This window comes from Rhamphochromis longiceps, linkage group LG14 (genome assembly GCF_057381845.1).
Source record: "Rhamphochromis longiceps isolate RC_006_pf linkage group LG14, R_longiceps_female_GT1.1, whole genome shotgun sequence".
NCBI lineage: Eukaryota > Metazoa > Chordata > Actinopteri > Cichliformes > Cichlidae > Rhamphochromis > Rhamphochromis longiceps.
Genome location: NC_140570.1, coordinates 25,457,105 through 25,475,834, shown reverse-complemented (window position 1 = coordinate 25,475,834; position 18,730 = coordinate 25,457,105). Strand labels below are relative to the sequence as shown.

At 43.8% G+C, this 18,730-nt stretch overlaps 1 protein-coding gene across 2 annotated transcripts; it reads right to left on the bottom strand.

Moving 5' to 3' along the window:
• Positions 1 to 900: 900 nt before the first annotated feature.
• Positions 901 to 16,753, bottom strand: capn12 (calpain 12). 2 transcript variants are annotated; one of them, XM_085379883.1, is made up of 23 exons: positions 16,593 to 16,753; positions 16,305 to 16,521; positions 15,400 to 15,469; positions 14,533 to 14,651; positions 9,859 to 9,992; positions 9,569 to 9,740; positions 9,414 to 9,497; positions 8,378 to 8,463; positions 8,205 to 8,282; positions 7,955 to 8,118; positions 7,596 to 7,864; positions 7,498 to 7,509; positions 7,322 to 7,395; positions 5,524 to 5,646; positions 4,557 to 4,593; positions 4,388 to 4,459; positions 4,242 to 4,287; positions 3,880 to 3,941; positions 3,505 to 3,573; positions 3,335 to 3,413; positions 2,777 to 2,893; positions 1,191 to 1,243; positions 901 to 1,110 (listed from the first exon to the last, which is right to left on the bottom strand). In XM_085379883.1, the coding sequence occupies exons 1-23, from the start codon at positions 16,736 to 16,738 to the stop codon at positions 1,084 to 1,086; spliced, it is 2,310 nt and encodes a 769-aa protein (XP_085236009.1). In that variant the 5' UTR covers positions 16,739 to 16,753; the 3' UTR covers positions 901 to 1,083. The 2 variants fall into 2 exon arrangements, with proteins under 2 accessions (XP_085236009.1, XP_085236008.1); XM_085379882.1 differs by having other exon boundaries at positions 16,305 to 16,616.
• Between the last annotated feature and the right edge of the window lie 1,977 nt (positions 16,754 to 18,730).

Here is an 18,730-nt window from a genome sequence, read left to right as displayed (position 1 = left end):
AAACCCTCTCCAGGATAAAAACACTCAGATAAGAGGAAGCCACACGGTTTGAAAGCAGGAAAATAAATAAATAACTATATAAAGTAGGTGTTGGTGAAGAAGAGGCCGTACACAGAGAGCAATCGTAAGAACCACTCTCTATGGGTCCTTCCTGTCTGCCTCTCTCCTCTCCCTTGCTTTTGTCGCCTCCTCTCTCTATCACAATGTAAATGGACGGTTGCCGAGGGCAACCTGTGTGTACTCACCTAAGGATGAACAGGAGGTGGTGTGTGAGTAAAGGGGCTATTAATAGCAGCATGTGTAGAAAGGACATTTGCTCGCTTGCATGCGCATGAGTGTGTGCGCACCTGTGTGTGTGTTTGAGAGAGAGAGAGTGAGAGCAGCCAGCATGTACCAGCAGGAGGAGGAGGATGCAGATTGTGAGACTCAGACACTTACTAGAGAGAACAGGAGGGTGGAGAAAGGGTGAGGGATGGATGGAGGGAGTAAGGGAACGTAGTGGAGGAGGGGGCGAATGTGTGTTGACGCTGTACGTGGCGTCAGTGTGATAAGAATAGAGATGGTGCGTGTAGCTGAGACATCACCCTCACACCCTCGGTGGGGCAGGCAGTACTCGCTCTGAATGTGTGTGTGTGTGTTAATAAGTGCATATATCTCAGGGTACGCTTGTGTGTGAGTGGATGAGTAAGGTGTTGGGGTTGAAGTGTGTTTTTCTTTTCACCATGTGGGTAATTGAAGTCATCTGTACCATTTAATTCAATTGTAAGAATTAGAAACATATTTTCTTTTGCCATTTCAAAATCATTTTGACACTTTTATGTTCTGAAAGAGGGAAGTGAGAGCTTTTTAAAACATTTTTTGTCGCTGTTTGACGCAAAAGACAAAAGCACGGAGGACATATCGGTTCTAAAACTGCTTTTATTACATGTGGAGTAACATAACTGGATTTGATTACAAATTGTAGGACTACTCAGTTAAGCAAGAATGCAAGAATACAACAGCACAGCAAGCGAGAGCAGCTTCTCTCATATTTCTCCGGTAGCTCATCGGGGTCCGTGTGGAACAGCTTTTCATGAAACGCCGTCACACTGTCAGAAACTGAAGCAGCCACTGCGGATTGACACGAGCAGAAAATGAAAAGCCTGTTCAGGTCCGGGGTCAGTGCATAACTGAGCATGTTTGATACTCACAGAGTTGATCCCTCTGTCTTTCACCTCCTGGCTGGTCTCAGACTCATACAGAGCTGGGGGAAAAGGGGAGGAGATGACCGCATGTGATATATTTGCAGAGGCTCAACACTCGACTCATCAGAGCCAGATGGTTTTCACTGAGGTGGCCAAGTTGAGACCAAGTACTTACATCAGGGCATCTGGCACGATAGCTGATATCTTGTTTGTTCTTTTTGTTTTTAACTAATTCATTAATTTTTCTATTTATTAAAAATCTCTCTTATTTCATTATACAAGCATGATTGCCATGCGGAGGTACACTGTAAGTTAACTGGGATTTTCTTAATTGAACCATCACTTGATATATAAATAAAAAAGAAGATATTCTAATTTTACTGGACACTTCATCAGGTACACTTTACTTTTACCACGTTGGACCTCTACTTCCTTGACAACCCCTTTAATTTTTTTATGGCCCGAACTCAACAAGGTGCTATTTGTCGGCTGCACATACATGATGTGAATCTCCTGGGCCATCGCATCCCAAAGGCGCTCTATGATTTGAGCTTTATGACATGATGTGTTATCCTTCTAAAAGCAACCATCAGTAGAAAGAGGAGTGAACGACCCTCTTTGAAGTGAGGGGGTGGCTTACAACACCAACTGTCTGCCATTTGTAATAGAGTTTTGACATCCCTTCCCAGACGCCTTAACGCCCACTCAAATCTCGGAGCATTTGTTCTGAGTTAGTCATGTAGTAAGGTGGAGCAAGGTCTCCCAGCGGGTTCACCCGAAACCTTGGCTGATTGTTACCCACACCCGTTTTCACACCTGGATTTGTGGGATTAGGCAGTGGAGCAATAGGCCAAAAATAATGGGTGAAAGCCAACAGCCTAAAAAGTGTGATCGCGATTGAAGAACGTGGCTCAGTGGCTCTGATATATAAGCCTGTCCATGTAGGCTACATATGTTAATGACAGGGTTTTAAGCTGAATTCTAAATTTCTCTGAGAACCAATAAGGAATAGATGTACAATGCAGGATGGATCCATACTTTCATGACGTTTACTCCAAACTGTGACCATACTATCTTAATGTTGCAGCAGAAATCAAGATGCATTAGGCCAGGCAACATTTTTCCAAACTTCTGTCTAGCCTTGTTGAGCCTGTGAGAATTGTAGCCTTAGTTTACAGAGGGGCTCTCAGTGTGGTAACAAGTGGTTATTTAAGTTACTGTCCTGTCATTTTGAAGCGATCTGTCCATTTTCATCTTACCTCTTATATCAACAAGGTATTTTCATGCAGGGAACTGCTGCTCACTGGATATTTTCCCTTTTTTGAACCATTCTCTGTAAACCCTAGAGGTGGTTTTTTTTTTTGGAAACTCTCAGTACATGAACGGTTTCTCAAATACACTACCAGCAAAAATCTTCCCCCATTCTGATGCTCAGTTTGGATTTCAGCAGGTCATCTTGACCGTGTCTACATGCCTGATTGCACTGAGTTGCATTAGTTGTGCACAATAACAGTAATGGATGCGCTAACATAGCACAGTAGAGTGCACATGGATGATAGATGCACACACAAGTGTGTGTTTGTGTGTGTTACCAAAAAGCTTGCGCAGCCTGGTGACACATGACAAAAAGCCGTGGAAGGGCATGTCCAGCTCTCCAGATGTGAACCGCTCAGACAGCAGCTCAACCACCTTGTTATCGCACTGGAATCCTGGAAAACAGGGAAGAGCGAAGGTGTAAACCCAAACTGTGTGTGTGTGTGTACATTTTTAGACATCTTTTTGAGGACAGAAATCTGGCATGTCACTATACTTGTGGTGACCACCAGTCACTTATGGGGACAAAATGCCCGTCCTCACAAGTTTGAAGGCATTTTTGAGGCTCAAAATGCAGTTTTAGTGTCAGGGTTACAATTAGGTTACGGTTAGGTTTAGTCTAAAGGTTAGGCATTCATTTTTGATGGATAGGGGCTAGGGTTAGAGTAAACAACTAGGGAAAGCCTAATGTCAATTAGATGTCCTCACTAAGATATGAAAATGAGTGTGTGTGTGTGTGTGTGTGTGTGTGTGTGTGTGTGTGTGTGTGTGTGTGTGTGTGTGTGTGTGTGTGTGTGTGTGTGTGTGTGTGTGTGTGTGCGTGTGTGTGTGCATACCAACAGCCTGCAGTGCTGAGCTGAGTTCAAAGCGGCTCATGCTTCCAGAAGAATCCTCATCAAACTGAGAAAAGATGGACTGAAAAACAGAGCAGCATCAGTAACACTGACATGACTCTCATCCGCACACACACACAGACACACACATGTGCGCACAGACTGAGCTGTACCTGCAGATTGCGCACACTGGCCAGCAGGGTTCCTGCTTGCTCACGGCTGAGAGCGCAGCGCCCTTTAGTCTGCCAGCAGAGTTTAAGGACATCTCAACAGTACAGAAGACAGAGAGATAAAGTTATAAGGAAGGAGTGCGATAGTGAACAGCAGGGTGAAACAATGACTCAGCTGCAGAAGTCAGCAAGCGTCTGCCCCGAGGAAGCGTGAAACCAGCAAAGGTCAGTCTGTTTTCTAACAGCTGCAGCTGTAACGTGAAGAACACGAGGACGTGCCTACAGCGCAGACGGTGTCAGCAAGGATCGCAGTGCACCGCAAGCAAAAAGACTGGTATGCGAGTGATGTTAAAGAATAAACTGAGGACAAAAGGATACATCCTCTCCAAAGATGAGCTCTCTGCACGTCTCCAAAGGCAGATGGTAATCTTTCTCAAGAACTGTGATTAGGGAAGAAAGGCACAGATTGATGGAGAGGGAGAAAACAAGGGTTTAAATTGGATCTAGCAGAGGAAAGGTGAAGGTGAGGACAAGTGTCGTCACTTTTCATTACTCAACTGAGTTCAATTTACTTCATCTGACTGTGTATGAGCCTCTGTCTAGACTGGCGACCTCTGTGGCTGCACTGTTCAAACCTATGAAGGAGCTGCTTTGCTCCCATCTGGTGGCCACTGTAGGTATTACACATAAATACAGACACTACTACAACTGACTTCTGGTAATGCAGTGGATGCTCTGACCTGAGTTGAACAGCTTCATGATGTCTTTGACGTTCAGCCTGTCATCCTGCACGCAAGACACAGTTGAGAAACAGTTTTTTTTAAAAAAAGCTTCAAAGCTTTCTTTACTTTGTGAGCCTGAAGTGTTTGAGTGCTATGATTCTTACTAGGCCAGCCTGCTTGTCAAAAGTCATCTCCACTCTCTCTTGATCCTTTGAGGAGACAGGAGCGGTCATCACCTGATAGAAAAACAAAACAAATATAAACATACTACAGCTTTTAGCACCTGTTAGCATCTAGTACTGTAGTGTGTACCGAAGAAGTCTGTGAACTCACTTGTGAGAAGCTGGAGGTGCAGGCAAAGTCTTGAGTCCTGGAACACAGAGGCCATGTCAGATTGTTGTACTTGTAAAAAATCTGGCTGACTCATTTGCACAAAAATAACTGCAGTAAAGCACTAAGATACTTTAGGCTACTTAAGTAGCACTAGCAATACTATAACAATCAGAGGTCCAGCAGTCTAATTTCTCCTTGGTCGAAAGCCAAAAAATGACTCACAATGCATAATGACTGCAAAGCGCCTGCACGCCTGTTATTATCTTATGTAACCTGATAGAAATATAGGTATTCCTGGACTTCGGGGTCTCTACTGTTAATACTCCTGCAGGAAACTTCATCAGTTTTTTTAACTGACTCATTTAAACTGAGCGTGTGCAGATTTAATTGCATAAACACACACCTGAACGCGTCAGCGTGGTTGCACAAGGCCTCTAATCTATGACCAGCAATCGTACTTTATTTTTTTTGAGCTGGCCTTTTGTTATGGGATAAAAAGTTTCCCCAAAACCTCTAACATCAGGCAGTGTACAAGAAAACAGTGCATTACTACAAGTACTTCACAGTTTAATTTACATCAGGCTAAAATAGCTTTTTTTTCCACAGGGTATTGGTATGGTGCCAGCTTGTTTTATAAGCTGCTTGCAGTGTTTTATATTTAACATATAATTCAGCCTCTGATAGGTACAGGGAAGTGTGGGTGACTATGACTGTGCTGTTCAGTGTGAGTGTTGCGGCAGGTGATTCAGGCGTGCAGCTGAGCCCTCGGGAAGTGAGTTTATAATTTGACAGAATATCTATGACGAGTGCAGACGCAGGGAGACGCACACACAGCGGTAATAATTCACACATGCTATCAGAGGTAGTTTTTTTTTCTGTTTTCTGACATCAGACTATGCAGAAAGTTTTTCTTTATCCTTGCTTTGGAATCTTTTGGGGAATGAAAGCTAAATTTCCTCCATCTTACTCGAGAGTGTTTCCAATCTTGGAGAAAGTGCGGACGAAGAACTCTCCAGGGATGTTGGGTCGGTAGGTGGATACCACAATGACGTAAGTACCTGGATCCAGGCGCATCTTTCTCCACACACCTCTGCAGGACAAACAGCATGTTTACTGATTGTAACAAATAAGCTAAACAATTCTATGCACAAAACATGTCACACATACCCTGCTCAAAAACATTAAGGTGATGATCGACCACTCGATCATCACAGTAAAACACAAAGTCAGATAAACTTCCCTGTTGGTCCCTTCTAGGAAGCATAAACCACTGTGAATGTATTTCACCTGCTTTGGAAATCACACAGCGTCTGTCGGAGAGGCAACAACAAGACCATCCCCCGTTCCTGTCACTGTACCTGCACCTGCTTCACATAGCTTCTCCAGAATGGCACATCCATATTTACTGTTTCTACCAGCACACTCACACAAGTATGGAGGAGATGAGGAGAGCTGGAAAGAACCATAGAACGACATCAAGGCAGCAGCAGTACCAGTATATACTCCTTTTTGTGAAGACAACCAGGAGCTCAACAAAATTATCCCCAGCAGGATGCCCACATCCTGACCAAACTGTCAGAAACAGACTTCATAAGTGTAGTTTCAGGGTCAGACCTCCTTTAACTCTTTCCCCCGATAAAGGCGGCATTTGACAACCTCCATTGTAGGCTTAATGACAAGTTTTGACACCTCAGTATATCATAAATGAAGATATGGTTTGACCACAAGAGGTTTCAGGTTTTTCCAAGAGTCACCTGGCAGAGACCACCACACTCAGTCACTATGTTCTGGCCTGAATATTCATATTTCAAGCAGGCCTGAAATATGACAGAAGCCACTCAGCTCAGAAAAGAGCGTGATGGATTCCTCGTAGTAGTAGAGTGATCAGGACCGGATCAGGACCAGGACGGTCCCGATCAACTAGTCCAGGTAAGAGACACAAATCTGGAGTGGACATGACAAATATCAAAATGTGAAGAGGCAACGAGACCAGTGGTGCTCTCCGGTGAACTGGTCTGGAGCACAGGCATTCTGGTAGTGCTTCTGTTCCTCAATGCACCATCAAGCAGATACCAGTCCCGGGGCTGGTTGATGCCCATCTATGGACATGTCGGTCTCTCCTCATCGTTTGGTATTCCTCCACACTCTTGATGTGCCATCATTGAGTATCTGTGCAAGCTGAATGCGCTGCAGGTACTGTATCATGTTACCAGTCGTGACAAAGACACTAGCAAAAAGCAAACCTGGAGAAAATCACTCAGGAGGGATGAGGAGAGAGCAATGGTCATCACCTTCAAAGTAATTTTGAATGTTGTCCTGTTGCCTCTCCAGTGCATCTGCTGTCATTTTCATTTGCTCCAAAGCAGGTGAAAGGGAATGGTTTCTGTTTCCTGACTGGACAGACCGATCTCCCTTAAGTTTAACTAACTGTGTGTTACACTTTAATAATCGAGTCTTCCCTTAACGGTTTTGAGCATATGATACAGACTGTAGCTGCTCTGGCTGACTGATTTTCTGTTGTTGTTGTTTTTTAAATCTCTTTTCTGTTCAAAGTTAGCAAGAACTCAGCAAAAGATGACAAAATTCTCTTACATAAAAATTGACTTCAGAGTTAGCTCAGGTATTACTCAAAATTACGACTAAAAGTGTCTCAAACATTCACCACAGCATCAGGATCTGCAGCTGTTGGGATCATCGTGTGAACGCGTAGCTCTCTTTGTGTTTGAAAGAGCAACATGCAGTCTCTTCATAGTTTCATCTTATACCTTTGAGCTTTGTACTTCCCAGAACGACACGCTGGGCGATACTTCATAAAGAAGCTGCGGTCCAGACAAGTGTTCTGCAGTTATGTGAAAAAAAAAAAACCAGTTACTGAGAAATGAAAATAGTTCTCATGTTAATTTGATTTTATATAAATTATTGATAATTGGTAGATATTCACCTCAGAAGGAACCTGGAAAAAACAAAGAATGAGTCACATGAGTGTGTCAAGAAAAAGAGTTAAGATGCTGAAACGTTAAAGCTGGATAAATATAGCACCTTATAGATGTGAAAGGCGATGTGCAGGAAGTTGAGTTTATCCCTCTGCCTTCGGTTTTTCTGCAGCAGCTCCACCAGCACCGTGCAACGTTTGACTTTCTGCTTCTGCTTCTCGGCTCTCTTCTTCGGATCTGGGGTCACAGTCGGATCTTCCATTTCATCATCGCCATCCTCGCCATCGTCCCCCACGTCGTCGTCATCGTCCTCATCCTCATTCTCGTCCTTCTCTTTGAGGACCAGCGTATACTGGGGATTTTTCCAGAATGTTTCTGGGGGGAAAAAGCAGAGACAGCAACATCTGGCAACAGAAAGGATCCCAGTAAAGCTTGAATGAACAGTGATCCAGATTTGAACCGTACTGTTATATTTGCGGCTACCGCCAGCAGAACTCCCCGGCAGCCAGCAGCCTTCGTGTTCGGTGATGGCCCAGCTGGCAGGTGTGCTTTCTTCATCATAAGAGTCTGGATTGACGCTGCAGAGCTCCACAACATCAAAGAGGTTGGAGAAGTCCTTGGCACTGATCCTAACAGAGACGGCTACTCGCATCAGAGCTCTTAAAGCCACAAGAGATTTATTCACTGGTTTAAGTTTTATGTTTCTTCTTCTTACCAGAACTCTCCGTCTTCAACGCATTTCACCTCGATCCTTTCCTTCTCTGTCGGGTCCACGTTCTCCCACTCTTTCCCCCTGCAGTCACGCACACGCAGAGACAAACTCGACATCCGTGGATGTTCTGTAAACTGCGAGTGGGTGTGCTCTCTTTGTGTAACATGCACACTCACTTGTCACTCCAGGGTCCGCAATATTCGATAAAACCCCAGGGGTTTCTCAGCCTCAGCAGCAAAATCTCATCTGATGGTTTTGTCAACTAAAATTTAAACAACAACAGCAAAAAAGAAGCTTATAAAACACACATGAAGTCTTATTTTGAAAGGATAATTTTTCACTATGTTGTTATTTACATCAAGATTCGAGAAAAAGTCTTAAAATGTATAATTCCTTGAAAAAAATGATCAGACTATGAAAGTGCTGTGTAAGATCTAGTCTGTTTACAAGAACAGATCATAGTAGACTGACAGACATTAAATTACAATAAAGTTGATTGTTCTGTAATCAGTCCCATTTGTTTGTCTGTCTGATTGTTAGCAGTCTAGCATCCACAGTTTTCAAGATATCGTTTTTAAATTTTGTGTGATGGTAGATACCAATAACAGCTTGAGTTGATTTAATTTAGGTGAAAATCAATAAAAAATTTATATTACCCACAATTTTGGAGGATCGTCTTCAAACTTCGCAATATTCTAGGCCTTGAGGGACATGAATACCAAGGTTGGCTAAGCATTTGAGTTCGACCTTCACTGTTAGCACCCAAGATCAAAGTTGACCTTGAGAAAAATTTCAAGAAACCATATCGAGTAACATATCGTATGAAAGGACATGGAGAGAGCTGTACAACAACCTTTTTATGTTTTCAATACGACGCCCTGCGACGTCTCGGTGACGCCAGCATCAGCATGTTGTAATAAAAACATCATAAAACATTAAAGTTTTTGTTTAGCCCTTGGAGGTAGTTGCGCTCTCTGAGTGCTCTCGTTCACCTTGATCTGTTTTTTAATTTGACGCAAGATTAGACGACGGATTATGAGTCAATTACATTCCAAGATAGGATGAAATCCAGTCAAGTTACAATAAGGAGACATGAAATATAAATGAGATTACATTTATTGTCACAATAAATTTCATCAGCTTAGAATAAAATGATATAATGTGAGATAGCGTGAAAATTGTGCTCACTAATGAGACTCATCTTCGTGATACCTTGTCAGCGTCAGTTATGGCGTAGGCATGGCCCTTTATCAGCCCCTCTCCTGTCACCTTGCCGATATCTGAGGCGCTCTTGGCCTGTGAAGACAAACACAGGTTAACATCCACGTGCGTGAGTGTCAACATCTGGAGTTTGGGGCTGAGTGTACCTGGATGAAGCAGCTGAGCAGGCTCCCTCGCGACAGAGCAGCAGCCAAGGACCTCCAGAGGACTCGAGGGGTACGAGAAGAGATCTCCAGCGAGCGGGCGATGCCTCCAGTGAAGTCCTCCATCCCCTCTGAAATGTTGCCTCCCTTCAGGCTCCCGTAAGATCCGATTAACCTACATATGGGAGGTGAGAAAAGTGGCTATCTCTGTTAGCGACATAACACAGACAGAAAAGGAGTGGGTGATCTCAGACATTACAACCCAGAAACATATGCTGGTTGTGGAAACTGACTTGGCATAGGCCTTTTCCACCAGGGCGCTCCAAAACTCATTGCGGGTGCGAGAGTAGCTGAAGAGCAGACGGCCTTCGCGTACTGGCAGCCTGTCATCCACAACCACCTCCACCCACTCACCATACTGCCAGAACTGCACAGAGGGAGGGAGAGAGAGAGAGAGACGGCGACAGAAGAGGGAGACGTGAGAAGAGAGGAGGAGAGGATGTAATGAGTAAGGAGGAACTGTAATGAGGAGGAAAACTGAATGAGAACCTGAACATTAGAATCAACTGATTTCTTTTGGCCAGCTGGGGGCAGTAGAAACAAACTATTAACGATGCACAACACCCCCACCTTTAGACTGCAGTTTGTCTGTGTCAGGCTGACCTCACTGAGTGAAAGGCTCCATACTACCGTATTCTGTCTCCATGTAATCTCTCATGTTGATGTGCGAGTCATTTTTTATTACACAGTGTTCTGAGATGGAAAACTAGTCTATGTAAATACTCTAGGCTTACCGTCCCTCTGTGTAAAACAACATGCATGCTCTGCACTTTTGTTTGACCTTTTTGCAACAGAAAACAAACCTCACAAAGAGAACTTGGCAAAGTTCAGATTTCCAAAGCAATTTGTGATCATATTCAGAAGATAAGTTAGCTTTGATACTTCTGGTGACGCATTAGACCCAGAGTATTTCTAGAGAAAGTCTGAATATTGGAAACTTTTTTTTTTTAATAATGAGAGATAAACTGACTTTTATTCTTCTGAGTTTAATTTCAGTTAGTTTGCAGAACAAAATAAAAATTGTTTCAGTTTGGTTTTATTGTTTTAAAAATGTTTAGCTTTAGCTTGGTTTTCGCTAGTCTTAGCATGTCTCCACAGTGTAGTTACCTGTTTGGCTAACTTGTAAATAGTCCTGACACCACCCCAAATCCCTTTGGGGGATCAGTCTCATCTGGGTGGCTGTTTTGTCTAAATTTTAACTTATTAACCATATTGGTTAGTAATTCATTTATCTTTCAGTCTTATCTTAATTTGCATTTCAGGTAACTGAAATACAAGCAGTGTGGTGGTACAGTGGTTAGCACTGTTGTCTCACAGCAAATAGGTCATGGGTTTCAATCCACTGGCCAGAATTTGGGTGTTGTCCATGTCCCCTTGGTTATTCCAGTTTCCTCCCAGAGTCAAAAAACGTGCACGTTCGGTTAACTAGTGAAAAACTGTAGGCGTGAATATTTGTCTGCCTCTCTGTGGTAGCCTTGTGATATGTCGGTGGCCTGTTGAGGCCACCCTGCCGTTCACACATGTAAGATCTGCTCCCCACAATACCCTGAATTAGCAGGCTGAAGAAAATCGATGAATAACTGAAATGTTTCAGTTAGTAGTTTAGTTTTTGTCAGCTACCAGTCAGTTTACGTCCAAGTAACCCTGGGAGCCGAGCAGACTGCTTTAAACACAAAGGAGATGACCAAAGACCAGTGTAAGATTATTCTGAACTGTTGCAACGACTAAATTAACTCGTGCAACAAATTTAGGAAGACTCAGCGTACCTGAATCAATGACAGGTTCATAGAGAGAAGAAAAATATAATAATAATACAATATAATCTCTGTGAAAGCACACTGTCCCGCACAACATTACTTTTTTTTTTTTTTTTACAATGTTTCGATTAACGTGACCTTTGTCAGTTACAGAGAAAAATTAATGATTGATGATTAAATTAAGTAATGGAAAGCACTTTAAACTGGTGTGTTGTTGCCTGTAGATAAGATCGTCTTGTCTCAATTAATGCTATAATTTAATATTATGCCTTCAACAATCAGGGGACTTATCAGCTGTCCAGATATGAAGCTTCAAAAGGTTTATAAAGGAGAATTTAAAAACAACAGCTCTTCAGGTCGTTACTGGTCATGGCTCGAGGTGTGTACCATACTGTTAACGGTGTGTACACAACAGTAGCTGAAAGCAGGCTTACACTGGTCGTTCATGGCTGGTGTGTGTGTGTGTACAGGTGTCCCGGGGGAGTCACTACCTGCATGTCTGAACTGCTCTCCAATTACTCTGACAGAGCAGAATCAGTTTCCAGTCCTTCCGTCCTGCTTGTTCAGTCACGCCACATTCTCCACGGCAGTCTCTAAAGGTCCAGAGCTTCGAGCCAAAACAATCACTTCCCGATGTGTCTGCTTTTGCAAGATTCACGTGTCTATGAAATTGGTATTTTATTGATCTGAGCAAGTTAGAGCCAGAGAATAAGTGTTGAACTCTCCAGATAAGAATCACCAGTTCTAATGAGCTGATAAAGATTTGGGTTTATGTTTGTTTCCCTCAAGCTGGGAGGCCTTTGTGCAGAAATGACTCCAGGATGAGTTGATACGTGTCTTAGCTGCCTTCAATAAATACCAGAGCCGTGGCAGAGCAGCTTACCAAAAAGACAACTCACAGAAAACATTTCAAAGGATAGAGCCAAATCAGATAAAATATAAATTAGTTCAGGCAATCTGTCCTTAAATTTAAGGGGCGTCTAAATATAATTATGTTTGTGGAGGCCTCACATTCGTCAGAATAAATGGCTCTTCAAAGGCGCTCAAGCAGGACCAGACAAAAAGCTTTTAGTCTCGTGTTATGTTGTGCAAAACGATATGTGACCACAAACTTTGGCAAGAACAACCAGCAGATGAACTAGCTCGAGGGCCACAGACTGATGTGTTTTGTGTACATCTATGCTGAAATATGACCTAAGTTTTTGTGTGTAATGATTTAATAAAAAAAACTCGGGGAAACACTTTAATTGACACTTTTGGCTCCAGATTTGGCTGAATGCGTGATCGTGTCTTCAAATAAAGCAACTTGATACAGCGCTGGGCCTGCAAATCTGCAAATTTAAGTCAAATCTGTGCTGTCAACAACACAAGCTGTATGCAAAAACGGACGTACTCACTGTTGCCTAATGATTAGTTGAGTCCTGTCAGCTTTGAGCTGCTCGATTACCCTCATGCTGTTTTATGAACAGACATGAGAAACCTCTGCATGATTATACTAAAGTCCCCGGCCAACTTCGGGTCGGGGACAAGTTCCTGACAAGTGGAGGAGTTTAAGTATCTCGGGGTCTTTTTCACGAGTGACGGGAGAAGGGAACCAGAGATAGTAGATGGAGTCGTGCTGGTCCATCATGGTGAAGAGAGAGCTGAGCGTAAAAGCGATGCTCTCAATTTGCAGTCTACGTCCCGACCCTCACCTATGGTCACAAGCTGTGGGTAGTGACCAAAAAAACAAGATCGCAGATACAAGCACACAAATGTGCTTCCTCCAATGAGTGGCTGGCGTCTCCCTTAGAGATAGGCTGAGAAGTTCAGCCATCAGGTGGGGCTCAGAGTAGAGCCGCTGGTCCTCCACATTGCAAGAAGCCAGTTGAGGTGGTTTGAGCATCTAACAAGGATGCCTCCTGGGCGATTCCGGGTATGTCCCACCAGGAGTAGGCCCCCAGGCAAACCCAGGGCACGGTGTAGAGATTATATCTCTCGGCTGGCCTGGGAACGCCTTGGTGTTCCCCCGGACAAGCTGGAGGAGGTGGCTTTGAAGAGGTGGCTTTGTCTGGGTTTCTCTACTTAGGCTGCTGCCCCAATGACCCGGCCCCAGATAAGTGGAGATAAAGCATACTCTGTTCGATGAGTGTCCATAACTTACAAAATGAGCTTCACGTTGTATGAAATATGACTTAAAACTGCAGTAATCCACGTTCACCTGTACTCAGAGAAACTTTTCACCAGTCTGAGTCACGTCTTCAGTTCCCAGTACAAACACGTAATGACCAAAACCAGCAGCACTGACTAACAATGGCCCGTGAGGTTAGTTTCATGGTTGTTAATATGCAAATTTTCATGGCCGTTGTTTAACGCCTGTGAATACCACTCACAGAGAGTTCCTCTCTCCACTATGTGCACATCCTCACTGAAGGAGTGGCCACTGGCCTGCAGGTGTAAACAGACTGTTGAGTACTGACCTGATGGGGCAGCTCTTCTGTGCCCTGCCGGAGGTTGTTTGGCTTCCACAAAATATAATTCATAGCGATCGTCTTGGCATTTAATTGCAAAAATTATATTAGTCTGTTTGTTTTGAGCGACCTAATACTTGGGGTGGACCCGTTTTTGGCGTGGGGATTTGAGGTTTGAATGCCACAGAGACACAGTGTTTTGAAAAGATGCATCTCAGCTATTCTGATGCTCCTGACACATAAGGCATCACCAAAGGCTTTTGCTTAGGGAGCAGTGAGCTTTCTTCTTTGGGTGCTTTCACAGCGCTCACAAAAGTTCAGCCACAATAAACCAAATTTAATCGGGGTCTCTTTGACATGATGTTCTTCCTGCTGCTTCCCTGGTTGCTGTGTCTGTGGGGATGGTGTTCGCTCTGTGTTGTAACTTCCTGATGTAACGCCCAGTTTGTGCTCCAGTGGATGATGAGAGTCAAACCTTAAATCAGTATACGCTGGTTTACAGTCCACATCGACCTTAAAATGTCCCGCATTACTGATGGTAATTGCACAGACCAAGAAAGCTAGCCTTCCGTAATAGCATGGCAAATAGGCCTCCTTTGAATTGTCTGTGGGCAATTTGCATTGAGGATAATATAGATGCTGTTTTGGGGGAAAGAGTGAGCATTGTTTCTCATTAGTAAGAAAAAGAGTCTGGTCTTACCTTGAAATGGAAGATCCCTGCGTAACGGTCGCTCAGACTTTGGTTTGGTGGCACCACCTTCATAAAGAGCGAGGGGTGCGCGGTCAGGCAGGACAGGGCAGCCAGCAGCCAGCAGTTACCTGATAAACAGGAAGAAGAGTGTGACGAGTTTAAAGGTGATCACTTTTTATATTTATTAAGTATTTCAGAGGGTGGTGGTCTCCCGCATTCATGTTAGGTAGACTGGCAGCTCTCCATCACACACGTAATCAACCACATTCTTCTCCAGCAGCCAACATCTGTTCTGTGTTGCAGATGTTGCAGTAACCGTTAGCATCTGTGTAAATCATGGAAAAACACAGACTGAGATTTAGCTTAAAAGGAAACCCAAAACGTAGACATGGAGACAGAGGCAGGCGGAGGAGGAGGGGGAATTGATCTGTGCCAGTGACATGCTCGCACACATCCGACGACACAAATCATCAATGAAGAAATCCCAGAGGTGGAGGACGAGTTTGCTGTTTTGCAGAAAACAGCCGTATAATTCATCAAAATTGGAAACAGACTGAGAAACGCATATTTTAGCTGATGCTGCAGGCTAATAAAGCTGCAGCTCGATGGGGTAACGACCCCCAGCAGATTTAGGATTTGATGACCACAAAGAGACACGACTCTTTTCCCTCTGGCTGCACATTAGATGTTTTGGTCCCTCTGAGCCTGTTTGTCCCCGTTGTACAGCTACTTCAATCGCCTGTATCCATTTAACTGGGTGTTGTGCAATCCCAGTTTGAGACATTTCAACATGACTGGTTTCATCACTCAATCCCTGTGGATTGATAATAAACAGCTGGCAGATAAAAAGATTGTTCTTGTTCCAGATGTACTCACCAAGTTGGCCCTGACAGATATCAGTGGTTGCAGTCGTGTCCTCGACAAACACAGCATTCTTACTGATTTCCTACAGAAACAGAACAAAAAGAGCACAATTTACAAGCTCTGCTGTTATAACCATGAATGTTTTACCTCCTGCGATCCCCACGTCCTCTTTAAGAAGCCATTAAACTTTGACTTTCCTACACTAATTCTACCGGAGAGTTTCCGACTCTGTCATAAACTCATTGTGGCCATGACAGGACATTTTTCAGATGGTGCCTAGTTCTTATATTTGTTTTTTGTGCTCAAATCTTAATTTCTGTGAGGAAGATGGTGGTGATATGTTTAGAACAACAAACAATATATAGAATAACTTCACTGATTGACCATTTAAGAACATTTTAATTGAAAACACCAAGTTATGTGACATTTTACAGAATCATTTATGTGGCCCTGTTTTACAAGGATTTCCCTGGAAAATATATATATTTTTAAATTACTTTTGAAGTCCAAACCTCTTTTTCTTTGTTCATGTACTTGGTTAGTTTGTGACTTGGTGTCAATATAAAACTAGATTAAGGATATGTGAATGGACATTGGGCTCTTTTCTTGATGATTTGTATAACCTTTTCCAGTTCTCCCTCACTTCGTTCTTTCTCAACTCCTTCTTCTCAAGGTTTTTCCACACCTGTGACACACCTGGTTAAATCTGTTTACACCCACATCAGCGCTGCTGAGAGCTCATGTGCAGAATGTGGGGGGAACATTTAGAAACACATACCTGAAAAACAGAGAAACTTTCTTTAACTCCAGAGTTTTTGTTTGAATCATGCTAAATAAGCCCACGAACACCTAAACCTCCGCAAAACCGCTGGCTCTTTATGCGCATGCACAACATGTCAGTGGTCAAACTTTCGCACCTTGGGTCTCTTCCATTGAATAGCCTTTTTAGGGTCCGGGTCTTCCGGTGTTCCGATGGACCTCTGCTCCGCTGGAAAGGTTGGATCAGAGAACAGCACGCCGGACTTCAGACACTCTGCCTGGAGAGTTTCAAAGTCCTGGTCCTTGAACTTGATCGGGTTCTCAGTGGAGCCCAGAGGAGCCTCGTTGTTGGTCGCCATCGTGTCAGTGGGTGCGCTGTCAGAAAAATGCTATCAGATGCTAAATGTGAGAGCTTAAATACAGTAAAAGAAAAAGCGCACACCCACCGGATCAGGCGAGGGCTGCTGGAGCGCCTCCCCGGCTCTGCCCAGCCTGGAAAGGTATGCGGGGCGCCCGGGGGACCTTCGATGCGGGAGTCGGAGTAATAACACGGTGCCAGGGGCGCCTTTGATCTCTGGAGTTTATTGTCCATCGTGCTGAGAGTGCAGACAGATGCGAAAAGGGATACGAAAAGCGGTCTGTGCAGGGACTCAGCAAGTGCCACAAAACTTCACTAAAAACTATGAAGAAACTTCAAATCTTTAAAAGTTTCTGTTTGCTTTTTGTAAAACATCCAGAACTGTGACTGCAGCACGTTTATGTTCGCATGCGTGCAGGAAGCTTCTTTCCAGTGAGACCCAAAACACCAACAGGAATCATTTTAAACCTCTAATAAGGACGTTTGGATTTGCCAGCATGTTATTCATGCATGCCGAGAAAACCCCAGTCAGTTCTCCAACGCCAGCGCTAGGTGGCAGTGCACTCCAGTGGACGACACACCACAGATCACTGCGGGACTCATGGTGACAGCTGATTTACTCACTGAAAGCTCTCTAAACGCGATATATAAGAGGATTGGCAAATTGAAAGAAAACCCCTGATCTTTGACCTCTCGCAGTGAGAAGATCTGCAGCAGCTCTGAGCTGCTTCCTCTCATGATGAAACATTTCAGCTGTGATGGCAGTAGTGACTTCTTCCAGGATGAAAACCCAGCTGATCACTTTTGGGCCTGCGGGAGAGTTTATGCTGCGCTTTCATCATCAAATACCAAAAAATGTGAGAACATCCCCGTGGAAGAGTGATCCTCTGTGGAGATCAGGGTGAATGAAGAGAGAGCCCCTAAGCTGCTCTGGTGCCACATGCTGATTGATTTCTGTTGGCTTTTCCTTTAATTTGACACTGCTTTATATAGTGCACTGTACTGTTTTTATTTAAAACAACAAAACTAAAGGCGACATAAGGGAATAAAAGGCAATATTATAGTTCTTTCAACAGCCTGCACTTAAACATTTATGTCCATATTGTCTGTTTGTCTGTTCTGTTGTATGTGTAGACAAAGAAAATAAAGCTGATTTTGATCCTGATTTATATAAAGTGTAAAAACTCCCTGTCAATTAAAGACTTCATGCATTGATGCAAACACATAAAAAAGACAGACTTGTTACTCCATTCATCTGGAGGATGTGCTCCAGGAGGGATCAAGGAAGCAAACAAACCACTGAACTAAAGTGATGTTTCTCCTGTTTCTAGAACATAAATATGAGACATTTCCATGTATAATCACATGTTTGCCTTTTATCTGCACAAATCTTCCTTTAGAGGAACTTTTATGACACTGAAACTGAGGTGGAACAAAAATAATCCAGCCTGCTTCACAGAAAATTGAATTGAAATCCTGACCTAAATGTCTTGAGATGCTGCCTCACCCATATGGACCCTTTTAAGCGGTATCCGGACAGGGGTGCTTTGGTTTGGCCTCCCTTTTTGTGATATGGCCTCTGAATCTGAAGTGGACATCCAATTACACCTCCTACACCCCCACCCTCCCCGAGCCCTCTGCTGTCATTCAGCGAGTTTAGGTGAATATCCACCTCCAGGAAGCTGTTGAAGCGTCTCCAGCAGTCCTTCCATCACACGCCTGATTACACCGAAAGCGAGAGACTGACCGGGACTAAACAAACAAGAAGAATAGCGACACGTATCTGCCTAATGGTCACCATTTAACTTCATTCATGGGCTCTCCATTATGTCCGCGCGGTCTTTGAGGACAGGATTATAGGAAGCCTCGGTGACAAAGGTCAGAGGGCCGACCGACACTCCCACACCTCCTTGACCCGCTCTGATCCCACGACCCCGGCACTAGCAACCCCCTGACCCGTCTCACCCTGCGCGCTGGTTAACCGGCTTTGTCCCGGCCTGTTTTCTGCTGCATCACTCACACACATCACAGCAAGCTGAAGCGGTCAGAGAGGGGACCTTAATATGCCTCAATAAGACTCGAGCCAAAGGACGTCAGTGACACACGAAGAAAAACAACCGATGGGAGTTTCTTGTAGACACAATCTGAAGTTTTGTTCTTTATTAAAAATACAACTAATTCGCCTTTCATGTCGTTTTGACTCTTCCTGGATTCCTTATCTTATTT

What these genes read in the sequence shown, in the direction of transcription:
- capn12 (XM_085379883.1), bottom strand. Translation starts at nt 16,738, where the DNA reads ATGGACAATAAACTCCAGAGATCAAAGGCGCCCCTGGCACCGTGTTAT. An exon ending in AGCAGCCCTCGCCTGATCCG is followed by an intron (nt 16,522 to 16,592) that starts GTGGGTGTGCGC and finishes TTTTTCTGACAG; the next exon opens with CGCACCCACTGACACGATGG. An exon ending in TATCTGTCAGGGCCAACTTG is followed by an intron (nt 14,652 to 15,399) that starts GTGAGTACATCT and finishes CCTGTTTATCAG; the next exon opens with GTAACTGCTGGCTGCTGGCT.